Here is a 19709-nt window from a genome sequence, read left to right as displayed (position 1 = left end):
TTAATTGATATCTAAACCATAAGATTCAACAAATTTTATCGGTGAAATTCATAAATATACAAAGAGCAAAGCCATACAATGTGATAGGGGTCAGCCGACATTCGTGATTTTCTATAGTAAATCGAGGACGGTCATTCATTTCAAAGCTTTTGTTTACTGTCAGCCTAACGTTGTACAAACTTGTGAGAATGACAAAAAAAGAAAAACCCATTATACATTTATAAAACTTGTGTGAAAGTAGGAAATTTCTACAAGATTAGGCTTGTACTCAAAATATTAAAAATGTATAAAAAGTTCAATGTTTTTTTCTATAGCAAGCGAGAGCTATTTACCTGTATGACCTGTTGAACCCACCCGTGGAATAAATTTAAAATACCGGTAGCCACGTGAGTTCTGCCCAGGTAAACGTTCTTCAAAGGTGCTCACTGTAAAAGATAGCAACGTTTTGTATCATAATATCGAAGTCGTGCCGCATAGAGAAGTTTGTATGTATTTGGTTTTATGAACACATACATAAAGCGTCAAACATTTTTAACATTCATGCAAGACAATGGTTACGGTATTGAAAGCCACCTAAATACACCTTTTTTTCATTTTAAAATTTAAGGATACTAATGTTAATACTTATTGTGTTATTTCAGATGCAAGCGTGCAAATTTCTTAGTTTGATCACTATGGCTACAGGCATCTATACAACTTCATTCGATTTTTTTCTCAGGTAAAATAGCGCAAGAAGTATCATTCGGTAAACGCGCCCGTCAATGATCCACTATCAGATTGTTCAAGTGTCCGATTTAAATGTCTCCTCCCCTTGATTTAAATAAAGGAAACTCAAAATAGGTTCGGTACGACTTTTCCGGATTTGGGGTATCTATATGCATTTAAAAATCTTCAATTGTTTCAAATCCATGCTGATTTAGGTGATGTTTTAACGTGATTTTAATTAGAAATATCCACTTATGTTTAACTATTACCGAAAAAGAACAATTTGGTAATATATTCTACAGTAAAACGGCACTGAAAAAGGGCCCATTAAGCATTGCTTAAGTGCACTTGTCCTTTGTGTCTAGTCCATAACTTAAAAAAGAAGAACATTCAAAGTTCGAGCTTTGCATAAAAATTCCTTGATCTGAAAGTGTGTCCTGACCTTGACCAAAGGTCATTTGGGCAAGTTCAAGGTCAATAGCAGAGACCAAGTTTTTATCTGACTACAATGATGGAGCAAAACTCCTGCACACACAATATATCACTTTATTCATGAATATTCTCCATCTCAACATCTCACAATATTAACAATTTCATATCATTATTTTCTTTTTACATTAATATTCTTACAATGCATATTAAATTGAGTTAAAAAAACCATGTCACAGATCATGAAATAATAAGAGCAAATGTAGTAAAATATCTATATAATTATAACAAGATAAACATTTAATGTAACCATTTCAACAAGTTTATGATTTGTGATTTGTACGGGAGTAAATTCCCACTGATCAACAATACACTGTTTATACTCATTAGGTACAATTATGATCAAATGAAAGAAAAAGTTAGCAAGCTCACATACCACACACTCCCACATTGCATGACAATGCTACACTTTAATGAATAGCAATACAATGCATTAAATACAACAAATAATTACCTCCCTCCTCCCCTTTTACAGATGTTTGTCAAATCAGAATCAGATCTGTAATATCTGGAGGTGCATAGAATAAAACATTTCCAAACAAGAAAACAGCTTTTCTTCATCATTTAAATTCATAATGCACGTGCTAAGCCATTCCACACAATTTGCACATAAAATTTTGGCAATACTTCTAATTTCAAAAGGATCCTAACTCCAAGACTGACAAATTAGTGCAGCAATATATTTAAGTTTAGCCAAACTTCTAAGTTCAAAAGGGACATATTTTTCAGAAAAAAGAATGAATTAGAATTTCCAGTGAATTTGCACATCTACATATTATGCCCTTTTAATCTACAAACTATCACAGAATTCTGTTTAAATTTTTCTGAGGAGTTACGTTGACAAGAACAGGACTGAAGGAAGACAAACTTCTAAGTTCAAAAGGGGCATAATTCCCCCAAAAATTGAAAAAAAGAATTTCCTTTGAATTTACACATTATGTCCTTATTAACCAAATTTTCATGAAATTCTGCTGAGCTGTTTCAAAGGAGTTGAACTGACAATAGTATACATATATTTAAGCTTAGCCAAACTTCTATAAGTTCAAAAGGGGCATATCTTCAAAAAATAAAGAAAATGAATTGAAATTTTCTGTGAATTTGCATATCTTCACATTATGTCCTTATTATCCAAAAAGTATCATGAAATTCTGTTGAGCGGTTTCTGAGGAGTTTTGCTGACAAGAACAGGACTGAAGAAAGACAAACTTCCAGGTTCAAAGGGGCATAATTTCCAGAAAAAAAAAATGGAAAAAAGAAATTCCTTTGAATATGCTCATTATATCCCTATTACTGTATACAGGGAAATATTCGCCCCATTTTATTTTCGCCCTTGTCGAAATTGGGTGAATTTAAAACAGGGCGAATTCAAAGAAAATGGCATTATCTCTTAAACAGAACTGTGTCTGGGTGAATTCAAAATGAGGCAAAATTGTTTGCAGGTGTGAAATGGCAAAAGTAACCCTGTATACAGTGACTACAAAGTATCCTGAAATTTTGTTGAGCAGCATCAGAGATGCTGTGATGACAAGAACAGGACTGAAGGACTGACTGACAGAAGGGTCAAAAACATACCCTCTACAACTCGTAGGGTGGGATGTAATAACACACGGATGAACAGAAGTGGGTAAACAATATCGATATTATAGATACATGTGCATGTATATCACAGAAAGTCATATTTTCTGGGATCTTGTACAAATCCCAACCAGAACATGAACTCAGCTATTTTCAGTCTGTCCTCTGCTTTAAGAATGTCAAATGGTTCGGTGTACAGAATCTTCCCTGGATTTTGTGTTGTTTCTGTGTCCCCTTTACGTATGCTGACTGAATGTTCCTTTGATATTTTCAGGAAAACAAATATTAACTACAAAAGAAACAATAGGTTATATCAAAATAATGACTACAAGAGAAATTATAGGTATTCAAAATATTAACTACAAGAGAAAACACAGGTTATCAAAGATTAAATTGACAAATGTTATCAAAATGTAAGGCAAAGCCTCACACAAAAAGCAATTTCTAATGTCTGGGTATGATTTATAGATACTTAAGAATGGCCCCGATATCTTTAGCTATTCATTCAACCAGAAAGTGTATGTTAGTTACAGCTTCAAAAGCAAGTCTGCTAGTGTGCATCCTTGGATGTATCATCCCTGCAAGTTTGGTGATCATTGGGTTACTCAAAATGATGTAATTTTGGGCCTGCTTTAAAATCTTAAACCTGGTTATTCATCCAGAAAATAAAGGTCAGATATACAGCACCTAAAGCAAGTCTGGTAGTGTGCATCATACATCACCAGATGTATCATTCATGCAAGTTTAGTCATGATAGGGTTTTTATTTATTTGGAAATGGATCTGCTTCAAGAACTTTTACTTGTTACTCATTCAGAGTCCAAAGTCTGGTTGTGTGCATCCCTATATGCATTCACTTAATCTATGCAAGTTTGATTCAGGTAAGAACTTATAGTTACTTGGGAATGGACTTGCTCATAAATCTTAAATCTGCTCCATCAATATTAACATGGCCATTCTCTGGAAAATATTGGCTGAAAATTCAGAATCTAAAATCTGATTTGTACAATGAAACAAACTACTGTATATACTTGCCTATAAGTCGGTTGTATTTTTTGAGGTTATTTTGGAGGGATTTGCCATTGACCCGCTTATAAATCGGTACAACTTTTTGCCAGAATCAGTTGACCATTTCAAATCATTTCTCTGATGTTTTAACCTGGTTTCGATTAATATTTTTAGAAATGATTCCAATATTCAATTTGAAATCATTAAGAACAAGATGTGTTTGTGAAACATTGATGCCCTCATATGGCAACTAATAGCAAAGGTTAAACTTTCTCAAATGCAAATCAAATATGTTGGTACCCAAAGTAAGGTCTTGTCTTGAGGAATATACCTGTGAAATATAAAAGCCCTGGCAGCAACCCTAGAATAGATTTGGAAAAGGTTAAAGTTTTTCAAAAGTAATTCAAACATCAAGGTCAAGGTCAAATGGTCAAAATTAATGGTGCCTAAGGAAAGGCCTCACAAGAAATATACAGGTGAAATATGAAAGCTGAAGCACCAATCGTTCAAAAGTTATGACCAAGGTTAAAGTGTTTCAAAAGTAGGTCAAACTCCAAGGTCAAGGTCAATGGATTACAATTGTTGGTATCTAAAGGAATGTCTTGTCACAAGGAAAAAACATGTTAAATACGAAAACCCTAGCAACAACTTTTCAAAAGTTGTGTCCAAGATTGAAGTTTTCGAAAATACGTCAAAGTCCAAGGTCAAGGTCAAAGTTGTTGGTATTCAAAGGAAGGTCTTGTCACAAGGATTATATATGTGAAGTATGAAAGCCCTAGCACCAACGGTTCAAAAGTTATGGCCAATGTTAAAGTTTTACAAAAGTAAGTCAAACTCCAAGGTCAAGGTCAAAGGGTCAAAGTGGTTGGTATCCGAAGAAAGGTCTTGTCACAAGGATTACATATGCTGAGTATGAAAGCCTTAGCTCCAACCATTCAAAAGTTATGGCCAAGGTTAAAGTTTTTCAAAAGTAGGTCAAACTCCAAGGTAAAGGTCAAAAGGTCAAATATGGTGGTACCCAAAGAAAGGTCTTTTCACAAGGAATACACATGTGAGTATGAAAGCCCTAGCACCAATCGTTCAAAAGTTATGGCCAAGGTTAAAGTTAGGGAAAATTTTGTAAAACTGGGTCAAACTCCAAGGTCAAGGTCAAAAGTTCAAATATAGTGGTACCCAAAGAAAGGTCTTGTCACAAGGAATACACATGTGAAATATGAAAGCCATAGCTCCAACCAATCAAAAGTTATGGGCAATGTTAAAGTTTTTGCAGACAGACAGACAGACAGACGGATGGACAGGGCAAAGACTATATACCCCTGAATCTTTGATAGGAGGCATAAAAATACATAATGCACTCTTAAGATAAAAATAAAGTTATTAAGATATGTAAATACTTGTACTTTATGTATAATTTTAGAATACATATATGACATAATATATCCAGACTTTGTTCAACGATAATAGTGGAGAATGTTTATAAAATACTACATTTCGCAGTCCAAAAAAATACTTATCTTTTTATGACTCACCTAAAAGTCAGACACAGAGTTTTGGACCAAAATTTAACTCGCAAAAAACCGCTTATAGGCGAGTATACTATACATGGTAGATGCATCATCCATGAAACCCGGATCAATATGGGGCAGGAATTACTTGGAAATTAAATAAACCCATTTCAATCTGGCATGTCAGCACCAAGACATACAGTTTCATTAATGGTGGTGTGCCTCAAGCACTTAAACTGACAATTACTGTATACAGGGAAATTTTCGCACCCATTTTATTTTCGCCCCTTTCGCCCTCTTTGCTAGTGGGTGAATTTAAAACGGGGCAAATTCAAAATAGACAGCATAATCTTTTAAGCAAAAACTTTGCCTGGGTGAATTTAAAGCGGGGCAAAATTGTTTGCAAGTGTTAAAGGGTGAAAATAACATGGGGCGAAAATAACCCTGTATACAGTATCTACATTTTGTTCTGGACAAGCAATTCTTACTTTTGTTTCTATACACAGGATTCCAAGACAATTTGGATAAAATAATGAGCGTAGTGACCGGCCAAAAAGTTCTGATCCAACTTGTCCCATGATATTTTGTCCAACTAGCTTTTCCATATCTGTTGAATCTTCATGAGAAATTTCATCTTTTCTGGCCTAAAATTGAAGGATAGCAAATGTTAGGTGTAACAAGTAAGTATTTGGCTTATAGAAATATAAAAGAAATACTGTGAAACATGTCTTATCCAGATGATGTGTAATACAAAATTTTGCCTAATACAATCTAAGCTGTAAGTCCATTACACTGAATTCCATTGTTTAAATAGTTGTCTAAACCAGAATGTTGTCTAATCCGGCCAATTTATTTGGAACCAGTGGTGTCTGGATAATACAAGTTTTACTGTACCGGTATTTATTAACAGAAATGGAAACCGTATATGCCCCACACATTTCATGGCAGGGGAATAAAAAGATGCTACCAAGATCTTCATGGATTATTTATGCAGAGTTCATAATTTTACTCATGGTTTATGAATAATTCCAAATCATCTGGCAGGAGTGTTTTGGAAACTAAACGAATCCTGGGGTCATGAACTTTTTAAACCTGGAAGAGGACACATTGCTCATAATAACCATGCAGACAGTTTGCTTCCTTGATGCCCAGGAGTAAAGAAGAATTTTTTAAGATATTCATAGGATCTGTCAAGGTTTGTGGTTGGATGTGATTTTATCCAACAAGTTTGTGTTTTCTATCCCAGAGATTCATAGTTTACTTTTCTAACAGTCATTGGGAAGGCCATCAAGGTCCATGGGACTATGGCGCAACTGTCATAGTTTCTAATGGGCCATCTATATATTCTAATGGGCCATTTTAAGAAAAAACAAAATGATAAACAAATGTGAAATACGAACGGCAACACGTTTCTTTATTAACCAAATCTTATTTTTCACGTATGCAGTGTAGTATATTAAAAGGAACCTGCAAACAATATAATTTTCTCATATATTGAATCAATAACGTCAAACTTTCAATGAAACATTGGAAGTGTATACCTTTGTTGTCCTAAATAAAGCGCCTCATGTAACAGGAAGCAGTTTTTGCTGGGTTTTTAACCAATGACATTTGTTGTATTAAAATAACTGCATTTAAAAAGAAAGTAAAACAAGCAAGAAAGTCGTACAAAAATATTTTCAACTAACATCGCTTAATTTTGAATGCCCACCTTGGCGCCACCAGTGGTTGATTTAATGCGCCAATTTTCACTTCAATGTGACTATGGCGCATGGCGCAAGCCCTTCCCAATCACTGTTCTAACACAATTTTAATATATGAATCTATTTTCTTTGACTCTCTCACTTTCATGCAAAAAACCACTGTGATATGAAAACGATGTCATATTACTATCCACTGTATTAAGGAGTAAACATATATGATAAATTGCAATACAAGATAATTTTACCTAACCCTTGGGGCATGATATTTGTTGTTTAAAGTCCCTCTCGAGAATTTTTCACTCATATGGAGATGCCACCACTTATCAGTGGAGAGCTGCAAATTTTGACCTATACTCGGCACTCAGAGCCATTGAGCAGTAAGGGATCTTTTTCGTGCCAGCATCTACTGCGACACGGGACCTCAATTTATACAGTCTCATCCAAAGGACTGGTCTCCACGTCCCACAGTGGGAATTGAACTCGTGAAGTGAGGATTAACTCCTTACTCCACAACTCTAGAGCAGACACTCTACCAATGCGCCATGCTGGTGACAAAAAAGCATGATAATTATAATACATCAATGAGATTACCTCTACAATGAAGAAGAGTTCATCTGGAGGATAGCCACTATCAGCGAGGTAGTTATACACTCTATCTGGTGTGGTCCACACTGTACGGTTCTCAAAAGTAAAACATCCTGCATGTACTTCACTGAAAAAAAAAAAAAAAACTGTAAAAATTCTCAGAACACTAATAAATAGCATGAATAGGTTTTGATATTCAATGTGGTAATTACAAAATGATTAGTTGGATATTTTTGGGGCTTGGTGATGATCCCCTTTGGTTCAAGAATTTTGACACAAATCAGAATTTTGACATAAATCAGAACCATGTGTTACCTTGACCTTATAAAAGTGTCCTTGATTGACTGTTGTTTCATGTCCCTTGCAAGAATTTTTCATGCATTTGAGATGTCACCACATACCAGTGGAGGGCTTCAAATTTGGACCTTTACTTGGAACTAGGGCAATTTAGCAGTGAGGGTTCTTTATCAACTCCTAGTGTGCCACAGGACCTCAGTTTTTAAGGTCTCATCCTAAAACCTGTCTTTCACTTCTAGTGCCAGGCACTTCATGCACTTGGCGTAGGAACAATCACTACCTAGTATGTTAACATTGTAGGTTTGATGCAGTGCCAAGAACGAGAATCAAACATGGTATCTCCTGAACACCAAGCAAGCACTCTAGCTACCACTAGTCTGGACTTAGTCATGACTTGAATGAAGGTGATAACATACCAAAAGAACTTTTGGGTCAAATATAAGCCTCTAATGCTTCTCTGATATAAAGATATGACACAGTGATGCCGATATACCCTTCCAAAGATTTTTTGGAGGGATGGGGATCATATATAAATGGAAACTACAGCTTTAATAACCTATTGTTTGACTTTAAGGTGGGGTCATTCATTCTTTGTTTTTAGTAGATTATATAACAAGCATGCCATATGCAGGTTAAATTGGTAAACCATGTTAACCTGCATTGAAACCCAGATAGCGCGTGTCACATGAAGAATCTGAAGCCTCATTGGTGACAAACACCCGTAATATAACCTCTTAATCGTTATGTTAATGTAGGAGTAAAAATATATTAAACATTCTGCAACTCGGACACATCAGAGCCATGGTGCCCATAACTATCTATCCTTAGAAATATCATCAATGCACTTCACATACACTTAGGAATTGACCTGCTGTATATTAGCTTATAAGCTTAAACTTGATCATTCATCTCAAAGATATAGGTCAACATATATGTAATTGCCAGTATGCCTCCCAAGACAAAACATACAAGTAAGTTCTGTCAATGTAAATATGATCTCCTGTGCAGTACCATTTGGGCAAGCTAGGTCAAGATTTAAGAAACAGTGGAATCTGTTAAAGCTGAATATTGGTATTGATATACAGTTGAGCCTCATTAATCTGGATATATTTTCTCCAGCAAATCCTCTTGATTAATGAAGCACCTGGATTACTGTAGATATAAATGTTAATTCTGTTCCCAAAAATTTCATTCGAAAGGTGACTCTGGAGATCTGTAAGATCACTCTGGATTAATAAGGCTCCACTGTACATCAACTACTGCTTTGTGCTCATGATCTATACTTACCCTGAAACTAAAAAGAACATTCTCCCAAATATATCAAAGTAATTCTTGAGAAAATTCCCAGAGATTTGCACAAACTCTGTATCCTGACAACCATGTAATCCCCCTTGCCCTCCTCTGGACTGTTCTCTAGCTTTTCCACCATGATGACCCTTTGACCCTTGACCTCTAGCTCTTCCACCTCTCCCTTCATCACTCTCCTTTTCAAGTAGTATCTTTCTGACAAGTTGAATGGTCTCCCCAGCAAATGTCTGCACAGCAAAATCCAACACATCTATCAGTTTTTGTGCACTTTTCTTTGTAGATGGATCCAACGCTTCATAAAATCTGAATTGAAAAAAAACCCTGTTTTTCTCTTATTTGCTTTTTTTTCCCTCTTTGCTATTTAGGACTATTTCATCAAATGGAATACAATGGTAGCATCATGTGTAGAAGTTCTACGAAAATGCTGCAGTTTGACTGATACAGAAGGAAGAAAACTTTATACCTAACATACTTATACATGGAACCTACCCTGAAACAATCCAAAAAGTGTCCTCCACATTTTGCAGTGGAATGTAAACCCACTAGCTAAAAATTATTTTCTTAATATGAAGCAGAACTACTCAGCATTATTAGCTATGAGTTCTAATGGGGGTAAACATTGCTTAGTAGAATGAAATCAATGAATATATTATTTTATGTCCAGTAATGGATGCTACAATGTTCATCAAAATAAATAAAAAATTAATAAAAAGATCTATGGATCAAGATGATGTGTTATTTGAGTTTTTAAAAAAATCAAATATTTACTTTTGCAAAAACTTTAAATTACTCCATGTTAGGAAGATTTCGTTTCTAGGACTCCAGTGGTTGTTTAAAGGAATATTTTTGTGACCCCAACGGTGAGCCCATTTTTGCCTTTTCTTGATTATCTTCCTTAAGTACAGGATTTGGCCCTTCATCAGATCAAATTTCTATCTACGGATGAATTGTGGCAATAAAGTTTGGCTGAAATTTGCCCAATATCTCTGGAGAAGTCGAAAATGTGAAAAGTTTACAGATGACAGAAGCCAGACAGACAACAGAATATTTTTGATCATAAAAGCTCACTTGAGCCTTTAGCTCAGATGAGCTGAAACTTTCTAATCAGAAAAACAGACTTTGACCTCAGGTAACCATGGTAACTTATCACTTACTGGTTCTCATTAAGCAATTTTTCTGAGTTTTTATTCCATTGCTGCAAATATTTCTTCATCTCCTTCAGTATCATGCGCACCTCAAAGTAAGGATTGCTATACACACGATCATCTCTAAGATCTGTCGTATCGTACGAAAAGGCCAAATTTTCAAGATGTCTCTTCAAAACACTGTTCATTCTGCTGGAATCAGGGCAAAAACCTTTCGCATTCATAAATGCATCTTTCACTTCTTTGATAAAATTTTCCAAGGGTGTCTTCTCATAACTGATATTTAAATTCATCAGATCCTTATACGTCCAATGACGTGCAGAGTCGTTTTCTTTGTGCTCACTCCAGCAGCTTGAATCTGTCTCGCCTTCATCTTCATCACCAGTTGTATAATCCGAGTAAGGGGAGGATGGCTCTTTCTCTCTTGCCTGTAATTCTGCCTTTTTGTAGCTTGGTGTTTCACTGTCCAAGTCCTTCAAGAAACAGAAAAATATGCATAAGGAAAACTGTAAATACAGTTGAACTTCAGTATCTCGAACACTGATATCTCGAATACCATGGGTATGTTGAAGTGATTGGGAAGTTCTAACCACGTTTTTCTTAAGTATTTTACCCTCAATATCTCGAACCCTCGGATATCTCGAAGTGTTTTCTTGGTCCCATCAAGTTTAAGATAACGAGATTTGACTGAATTTAAAAAAAATGCCCAGGGTCCACCATGCTCACCTGAGTAATCTTATCTCTGCTTCAGAAGATTTTTAATGTAAAATATTGAATACAAATTTTACCCCACCATGAGTCTGCACTATACTTGGATGCTTGCAAATTATTATTACTGTTGCATTGCTGTGTTTGAGATGAAGACTTTTCCCCTATGTATTTCAACATGAATATTTTACCTCTTATTTGTAGCCAACTTAATCCTTTGGGCCATGGTTTGAATAAATCTAGGAAAACTTGCATAATAAGATTTATTTTTTTGTTTGAACCTTCCTGCAAATTATCTTTAACATTATTTCCTACATACTCCCATGTAAAGATCTGATCTCCTATTCTGGCTAAACACTATACTTTGGAGGACAATTATTTGAACAAATATGAATCTGCACTACATGAAGATGCTTGCGTATTAATATCACTAATCATGACATTGCTGATTTTGATTTTTTAGGATTTTGTCCTACTCCATATACAGTCAAACCTCGTTATCTCGAACTCGATGGGACTGAGAAAATACTTCAAGATATCTGAAGATTCGAGATATTGAGGGTAAAATACATAAAGAATAAGTGGTTGGGACCTCCAGTTCACTTTGACATATCCATGGTATTCAAGATATCAGTGTTCGAGATACTGAAGTTCAGCTGTATTTATTCTTATTAAATAAACCTTTGATCACTTATGGTGGCCCAATCCTACCAGAGAAGGGGGCTATGAATTAAACTAACTAACATCTGCACTAAACATGCTAAATGAGGATGCTTACATATAAATATCAATGATGATGAGGCCATGTTAACCCCTGGGTTGAGGGGGTGCACCATTTAAGTGAAGTAACTTGCCCATGCTTACAATGATAAAGCAGAGTTTTTATTGTCCGACTATATTTGAATCTGGAACTGTTAGGTCTGAAGCCATCCATTGCACCATCACTTCATTATATACAGTGTATATTGAGATTCTATACAAGAAGATATATGTGTGAAATGTAAGAAACATGCACATAAACATGTGCTGATATCTGATTGGTTAATATACTGATAGCAGTAACTCAACAGGTTTTCAATGAAATTCTTAATAGAAATTTATATGGCAATTTCTGAAAAACAGGTATATAGATTTTGTGTGGAAACGAAAGTGTTACAGACTGACAGAAATACAGACAGACGGACAGACAGACCAAAATTAATATCCCCCACTTTCAGGGGACAAATAGGCCTGTGAAGGTCCATTTTGATTAAATCTTATTTAGTAGAATAGGAGAATATTATTGTGGATAAGAGATGAGAAACACTTTTCAAGTGGGGGGGGGCTATAAAAAAAATTTGGATGAGAATCTAGAATTTTTTATTATGGCCTTTCAGGTAACTTACTTCACTTTTTCGAGTTCTCTTGATCAAAGGTTCAGGTGAATCTTCATCAGGATCACATGCTTCTCTGTTTTTAGTTGACTTGGCCAAGGGCTCAGGTAGTGCCATTTTTTTAATCTATTCAATTACAAATCAAATGTTATAATAAGTTTCTAATGATGTCTAGGTTTATCCTTCACTTAAATAGCTAAATCAGGGATCTTTATATTAACTACTTATTATTTAATATATTCTCATTATATCGCGGGTTCCATTGTATGGCGGTATTTTCCAAAAATTAGGATATATAGCTCATATCCTTTTTGTTGATGGACTATCTGTCTGTCATCTGAATGTTGACTTTTGTGATGGTTAAAAAGTACGGAACACCTGTTGGAAAAATATTTATTCAAATAAAATGAAATTTTACAGATGTCCATTCCCGTTTTATTTTTATTTAGACCATTGAATATATAACATGGTTGTGGATAACCACTTGCCCACTCACAAATGCCAGTAAAATTTGCTGTAGGCGATTAGATATTAAAAATCTGGTCGCCCACATGGCGAACGTTTTTTTTTCCCCAGAACATAATCACATTTCAGTTTTATATTTTATGCATGTATTTTCAGTTTTTAAGAAAATGCTCTACTAACCCAGATTATTTGTGTTGCGTACAAGCATATTATTCAAACATGTACGTGACTGAGATCAAATATGGCGATTTATTGAAGTGGTTAACAGTCTAGACAAACTCCCATGAACTCCGAAAATGAAGTATTTGGCTCCATCATGCATTGCGGCAAAATGGCGTCCGATGTATACAAACAATGGATTGTCGTTTACTTTCTCCAAATATATGGCTGTATAATGGCTGTATTTAGTCCATTGTGACTTTATTTCAATTTTTGTTGAATGGATAATTACATTTATTAAATTTTTTGTGGATATTGACTTATTTATCAATTCAAACTTGCATAATAATAAATTGGATATACGACATCGAATTCAATACTGCCGGTAAGAATTATCTTATTATTTGATTTATTGTCTCATTGATTTAAATTTTTAATCGTTCCTACAATAAAGGTGCTTTTATTTGTTTTTGATGATATAATATATCAGACACCCAGCTTGTATTTATTTTAATCAGGAAATGCGTATTTTTCACCACGAAGCAGAAATATTAACAGGTTCATTTTTAGAAGAATATTGTGACCTTAATTTCTTGAAGAGTGTTTTTTAAGTTTTCATATTGATAGATAATAGTTTTAAAAATGTTTTCATACTAATATCTGTTCGTATGTGGTAAAAATCGGTAAATAACATTGGTAAGAACTTGTGCGTTCGATTCAGATGTCGAACACAAATTAAAAACCGCAATGCTAATTTATGTGTAAAATTCAGTCAAGTTTTTAACAGTTACAATATATATTGTCTCATTTTGCATATATATCCCTTTTATTAGATGCATATTTACTTCTCAAACATATAATTTTCTCTGTAATAGATCTGACTTCAAACGTCATTGCAGACTTTGAAAATAAATATCTCCTTTTCTGCAAATAAAATAAAAAATCTCACAAATACAATCTCTTCCGAAGTCTTTAATTTAACATTTTTGACTACTGGCATAATTGCCATACTTTCCAAAACTTTGCACGGACAGTTTTTGTAAACCCATCATTTTTGCCAAAAAATCGTCAATTTTTGTGTGTGTGCGCATGCGCGAACTCTATTTTCGGAGTCTTTTTCAGTCTCAATTTCTTACTTCTGGAAACACTGTTTTTGGAGTTCATCTAGACTGGTTAAATCTCTGTTAAAGAATTTGAATTACCGTGTCAAATGCACAATAAAAGATCGGAACCAAACTTCATCATAGGTAATTTAATATGCCCCCTTGTTAAACCATAGACGCTTCAGCTGTATAAGGTTAAACACTACAAAATGTAATGAACATATCGGATCAAAGTTTTTAGAAAAGAGATAACGTGACAAAAATTCGTATACTGCAAACATATCGATACTACGAATAAAAAAAATTTATTAAAAATATTTAGGATTTATTGTTGTTGTTATTTTTAATTTACATAGAATGTGGACCCGTGGATCACATTGTGGGCCCGTAAAATTTGAAATGTTGGGGGCCCACATGGCCCCTAAGGTTTCAAAAGTTAACTACAATCCTGTATAACAAAGTAAAATCCATAATAAAGTTCATATTTTGAAAGCCTTATTACATGTACTTGTATTATTGTTAAGTTTATATGTAGATTTACATCAGAAATTAAAAAATAAAAATTGTACTTTGTGACAGTGCCAAGCCTATATGTTTTTCAATACCGCGATACAATGAGACTCTCCACTTTCGGTCCTACTAAACAGAGTACGCTAGAGTACGATAGAGTACTTTAGAGTACGGTGGTAAAATTTTTATAATTTAATGCAAATAAAATGCTTTTTATATATGTTTCTACATATTAAGTTTAACATAATATTAAATATATATCTTGAATAATTTGTGTATGTTTTCATTATTTTCAGAATTATTTCAATTAATCGTTTCTGGTTATGATTTACCGTTTGACCCCGATCCCGATCTAACAATAGAACATTTTACTTCTATCATCAAGATAATAGCTTGTTTTCTTGTCTATTTTACATACACACGTACGTTTAAGTTTTTTGAGGGTCCACTTAACATAGGTATTTTTCATTGAAGTAACTTATATGCACATTATTATTTATATGATATTGAAATAGAATTTATCTATTAATAAAACTTTTTTTTTAGTTAACGTTTATTATTTGTATGTGATACTGAGTTGGGGTTTTAATGTAAAATTTTTTCAAAAACATAATTTACAACATGTACAAGAAAATAAATCATTATTTTTTTATTTAGTTTCAAATTGGATGAGTCATTGATGTAATTTTCTCGAATCAAAACAAAAATCGGGATGTCAGCTTATATTTTCTGGTCAAAATATCGCTAAAAAACAAAATTTTGAGACAAATATTGCAATGTTATTTTAAAATGATGTTTATTTAAGTTGTTTGTATATATGTAAACAATCTAATTACATTGAATTATAAAATTTTACCAGCATACTCTAAAGTACTCTATCGTACTCTGTTTAGTAGTACCCCTCCACTTTAGGAGGTAAATATAAAAAATAAACTACAAAATAAACGAAGAAAGATTAGAAATTAATTAGCCACTAAAAAGTAAGGCCATTGATAGGTTTATGAATACTATTTGGTGAAAAGTTAATGTAAGAATTTTGAATAACTTTTTCACACAAAAGAAATAAGTACCGCGATGTGACACCAGTATACACATGTACAGGTACCATAGTTGCCAACTCACCCGATTTCGTCGGGTTACACCCGATTTTTCGACCCTTAACCCGATTATTATTTATGACTCGGCGGGTCATACTTTTCACCCGATTTTTTCCGAACAACCCGAAAATCTCCCGATTTCCGGATTTGGTTCCTAAATTAGGTTACACTTTTTACTTCCAGTTACAACCCAAACTTGGATATACGTAAACATTGCCGATGGTTATGTTCAGTACGCAGTGTACCAGTAAATTATCAGTGCAGGTGTAAACAATTACCTGGGAGTTGTTTTGACAAATCAAAGTTTGAAGCCAGTTTAAACTGGCTTTCGATAGAACGAGATCGTTATCAGGGCCAGCAGGACAAATTGAACTAAGAAAAAGAGAAATGATATTTATGTACATAGCAAGGAATTTTGGAAAAAACTTTTATTAGATAAAGTGTTTGAAGATAGTGTAGGCATAACTGTAAATTTAATAGCACTTGTTAATAAAATTAATTCGGGAGAGGAAAAATAACTTCCAAACCAAGATTGGAAAACTTTCAAATTTAGTACAAACTTTCCATGTGCTTCAAATCAGCAATGCAGATTCTGAAAAGACTTTCTTTTTAAAAAATATCCACACTTAATTCAGGTCATTACTGAATACTGAAACCTGATGCTCTTTTAACATTTAAATTTAATATAAATTAATTTTTTGTCATTGTAAGCTAAAGCCTCATTTTAATAAAATAATTCTCAAAACACAAATGCTTATATATACATATATGTATTTAATTTAATCATGGTAAATGTGTCGTGAATGTCGTTACGCGTTATGACCAGATTTTTTACTTTCCAAATCTGGTCATGACCAGATTTTTAGATGTTGGAGGTTGGCAAGTATGACAGGTACATCATGTACAGTGGGTACACTGGCTTAATCAAGATACCTTCAATGGACAACTTTCACATTTGCGCGAGTTATGTAAGGGGGGAAACAACTTTTGTATGAAACTTCATGGGTAATTGAATCCATGTTAAATGTTTTCGGAGGAAATAAAGAATGAATGTCAGAACAAAAAATGCAGTAGTGCTTTCTTTTTTACCAAAACAAAAGTAATGCAAAAATAGTTAACTTTCAAGTATGATCGCTGTCAAGTTCGGCGACTGGGATGTAAATCAATTGTGACAATCCTTGAAAAACACTCACCAACTGATAATATTCGTAAACGATGACATGAAGAAATCTTCTTGTCCATCTCCCGCTTTTTAAAAAATTAATTTCGGTATACCGAACCCGATGCTGACTCGTTTCCGCGAAGTATTCCATTTCACGCCTACCTTCCATTTCAGACCAAAATGTCCAGTCATCTATGAATTTTTTTTTGAGCGGATACTTGTCGTATGTATATGTACTGAGTATTTTTGTTTTGTTTTGTTTGTTTTTTTTGAATACTTTACTCGAAAATCTTGCATGTTCTTCATATCTGGCAACTTCTTAAATTTTTTGGTCCCAAGACACCCGCCCCCACCTCCTCCCACCCCACCCCACTACAAATTGGGTGGAACATTTTAAAGACAAAACATTTTAGTAGAATTTATCCCCCCCCCTTGAAAAAAATAAGGGGAAAAAACTCAACATGTTCCAAACTATGTCTTGAAAATTTAGCATTATCGGTATTTCATAAATTCTGTTCATCATTATGTTTCTGAATATTTGCTGTGTTGTATGAAAATCTCTGACAGCTGAAATATACATATGTAGCTATGAAATGCCATATTATATTCATAAATGTTTATATATCTGTTGTACTGATAACAGGGTTTGGGAGTCAGGTCAGCCGGACAATAAAGGGTATTCTAGTCACAAAGCCACGTACAACACTAGTTAGACCAGTCAGTTATAAACGTTTTCACAATATACACACGGAAAATGTTGGGTATACTATGTAATGAAAATAAAATATTGATAAACTAAAAAAAATAAATAAATAAATAAAAGGTGATAAAATCACACACCATAAACAAGAAAAAAAGTTCACACTCCTGTCCGGTCCTCCCTTTATCCCCCCCCCCTCCCCCCGCCAAAAAATGTCAAGTTCAATATAAATCATTGCTTCTAAAAAATTATTCATCGGAAAAAGGGGTGTTAAATGAGGGTTTTACTCACAGTATTTTATATCCTTGCAAGGTAGGAGCTTCTGGGGGGTTGACTCTATGTAAGATTTGATTCCACAGACGTTAAAATATTTATAATTCTCATAATTAGGATTTTGGGAGGACTTAAGAAAATTGTGTCATATAAGGGTGTATATATTGAGTTACCTATAGTTTATTTTCAACAAAGGCTGCCTGCCATATTTCTCAGTGAAAAAAACATTTAAAGATGTAACAGGGGAGGAGAAAAATGCGACGGACCAGACCGGGATTCGAACCTAGGCCCTATAAATCTTAAGTCAGATACTCTTTTTTTTGGGGGGGGGGGATTCGAACCCTGGCACCTGAATCTAAAGTCAGGTACTCTACCAACTGAGCTATCTGGCTCCGGCGATCGAACCATCCCTCTCCCATATATAGATGACGTTATTTCCTTGTAAACATATATTTCGTATAAGAAGAGGTATTTAAAATTTACACGATCGAGATAGCTATCCTTCATTTTGTTTTCAAATTAAGAGTGTCAAGTTTGTCCAAAAAGTACATGAACCTTTTTTTTTATCTTGCAAAAAGTATATTTTTTTAGGTTCTGAAACCTATAATTTTCTGAAACGTAATACTTTTAATTGAATAAAATTTGCATGTGTCTTGCAAAAATTCTACTTTATCAATTTTTCCCGTTTTTCCGTCACGGTGTCTCTTTAAATAAAATTGGTTGAGCAGTTACTGATTACAGTTTATATATACGTCTTTAATTTTTTTTCCATGGCAACAGTGACAATTTTTAATCTTTTATTTACATGCACAACTAAACTTAGTGGTATAAATATTGTGAAGTTTCAATAAGATTGTTCAAGCCATTTGGAAAAACTCGGTTGAAATATAATTGGAAAAAAATCGGAGCAATAAAATTATTGTGTTAATTCGTTCGGGTGATCGAAGAAAAGCAATGATCCGTAGAGGTACTTTCTCCTCAGAGTTTTTTTTTGGGGGGGGGGGGGTTTGTTTTGTTTTTTTTTGTTTTTGTTTTTTTTTTTTTTGAATATTCAAAACTTGTTCCTTTTTCAGAAACCAGATTTGAATTGATACGTAGAGAAAATTTCTCTGCAAGTAGCCTTATTTAATATTAAATTATTTATTATCAATGAATAAAAAATTACTTTTTTCGTGTTGTGACTTTACATTTTCAATGTGCTTATTCTAAAATTTTTGGCCCACAGTGTTCACTGTAATACATGTATTGTTTTGTACACGTCGCTTATAGAAGAACACGTCGCTTATAGTAGAATATACTGCCTGATTATCTTTGCAGTCGAAAAACTTTTGAAATAATAGAAAACACTAAAATTTGCATTATAGATATTCCATGTCACTTGGTACAGAAAATCCTTTCATTAATTGATTTTCTCTTAAGTGGCGGGATACATGCCAGCTCTAAATAACAGCTTTATAAACTGATTATAAAAGCCAGTAAGACAGAGAGGTTGTACTGAAAAACAACTTCGTATCTTTTGTAGTTAAGAACAAATCCCTATATTGTCAAACATAACCGGAAGTGCGGATGTATACATTTAAGTGATATTTGAAACATTCAATTTCGAACGGAAGTCATGAAAAAAAAAGAAAGATCTGATAAAATTAACAAACGAAGAAAAAAATAGTTTTTGTTTGAAAAAAAAAATATTCTCAAAGATGTTTTGCCATTGTGATAATATTAGATGAAATGTTCGAATGAAAGAGACGTATGTTTCTTGGAAGTTTGAATTTGTAAGTATTAGCTTTAATGAAAATAACCACTGATTTGTTATAACAGAAAAAATATATTTATATGTTTA

The 19709-nt window shown here is 33.8% G+C and overlaps 2 protein-coding genes across 2 annotated transcripts; both read right to left on the bottom strand.

The window, feature by feature from the left end:
* Window positions 1-2121: 2121 nt before the first annotated feature.
* LOC133179843 (uncharacterized) lies at window positions 2122-5908 on the bottom strand. Its single transcript, XM_061314545.1, has 2 exons — window positions 5770-5908; window positions 2122-3058 (listed from the first exon to the last, which is right to left on the bottom strand). Exons 1-2 carry the CDS (start codon window positions 5884-5886, stop codon window positions 2858-2860), a joined length of 318 nt encoding a protein of 105 aa, XP_061170529.1. The 5' UTR covers window positions 5887-5908; the 3' UTR covers window positions 2122-2857.
* Window positions 5909-6367: 459 nt separating this feature from the next.
* Window positions 6368-12517, bottom strand: LOC133179731 (uncharacterized). Its single transcript, XM_061314424.1, has 5 exons — window positions 12413-12517; window positions 10329-10792; window positions 9154-9477; window positions 7576-7696; window positions 6368-6373 (listed from the first exon to the last, which is right to left on the bottom strand). Exons 1-5 carry the CDS (start codon window positions 12515-12517, stop codon window positions 6368-6370), a joined length of 1020 nt encoding a protein of 339 aa, XP_061170408.1.
* Window positions 12518-19709: the final 7192 nt, after the last annotated feature.

This window comes from Saccostrea echinata, unplaced genomic scaffold, assembly GCF_033153115.1.
Source record: "Saccostrea echinata isolate AGI-Se365-2 ecotype Australia unplaced genomic scaffold, CSIRO_AGI_Sech_v1 ptg000005l, whole genome shotgun sequence".
Taxonomy (NCBI): domain Eukaryota; kingdom Metazoa; phylum Mollusca; class Bivalvia; order Ostreida; family Ostreidae; genus Saccostrea; species Saccostrea echinata.
This window is presented reverse-complemented; position numbering and strand designations above follow the sequence as displayed.

Excerpts from the sequence above, each read along its gene's own strand:
- LOC133179843 (XM_061314545.1), bottom strand. The coding sequence starts at position 5,886 with ATGGAAAAGCTAGTTGGACAAAATATCATGGGACAAGTTGGATCAGAA. Across the intron at positions 3,059-5,769 it reads TCCTGTGTATAGAAACAAAA|TTAATATTTGTTTTCCTGAA; the intron begins GTAAGAATTGCT and ends TTTCTTTTGTAG.
- LOC133179731 (XM_061314424.1), bottom strand. The coding sequence starts at position 12,517 with ATGGCACTACCTGAGCCCTTGGCCAAGTCAACTAAAAACAGAGAAGCA. Across the intron at positions 9,478-10,328 it reads AAATTGCTTAATGAGAACCA|ATTTTATGAAGCGTTGGATC; the intron begins GTAAGTGATAAG and ends TTTTCAATTCAG. Across the intron at positions 7,697-9,153 it reads ATGTTCTTTTTAGTTTCAGG|TGAAGTACATGCAGGATGTT; the intron begins GTAAGTATAGAT and ends TTTTTTTTTCAG.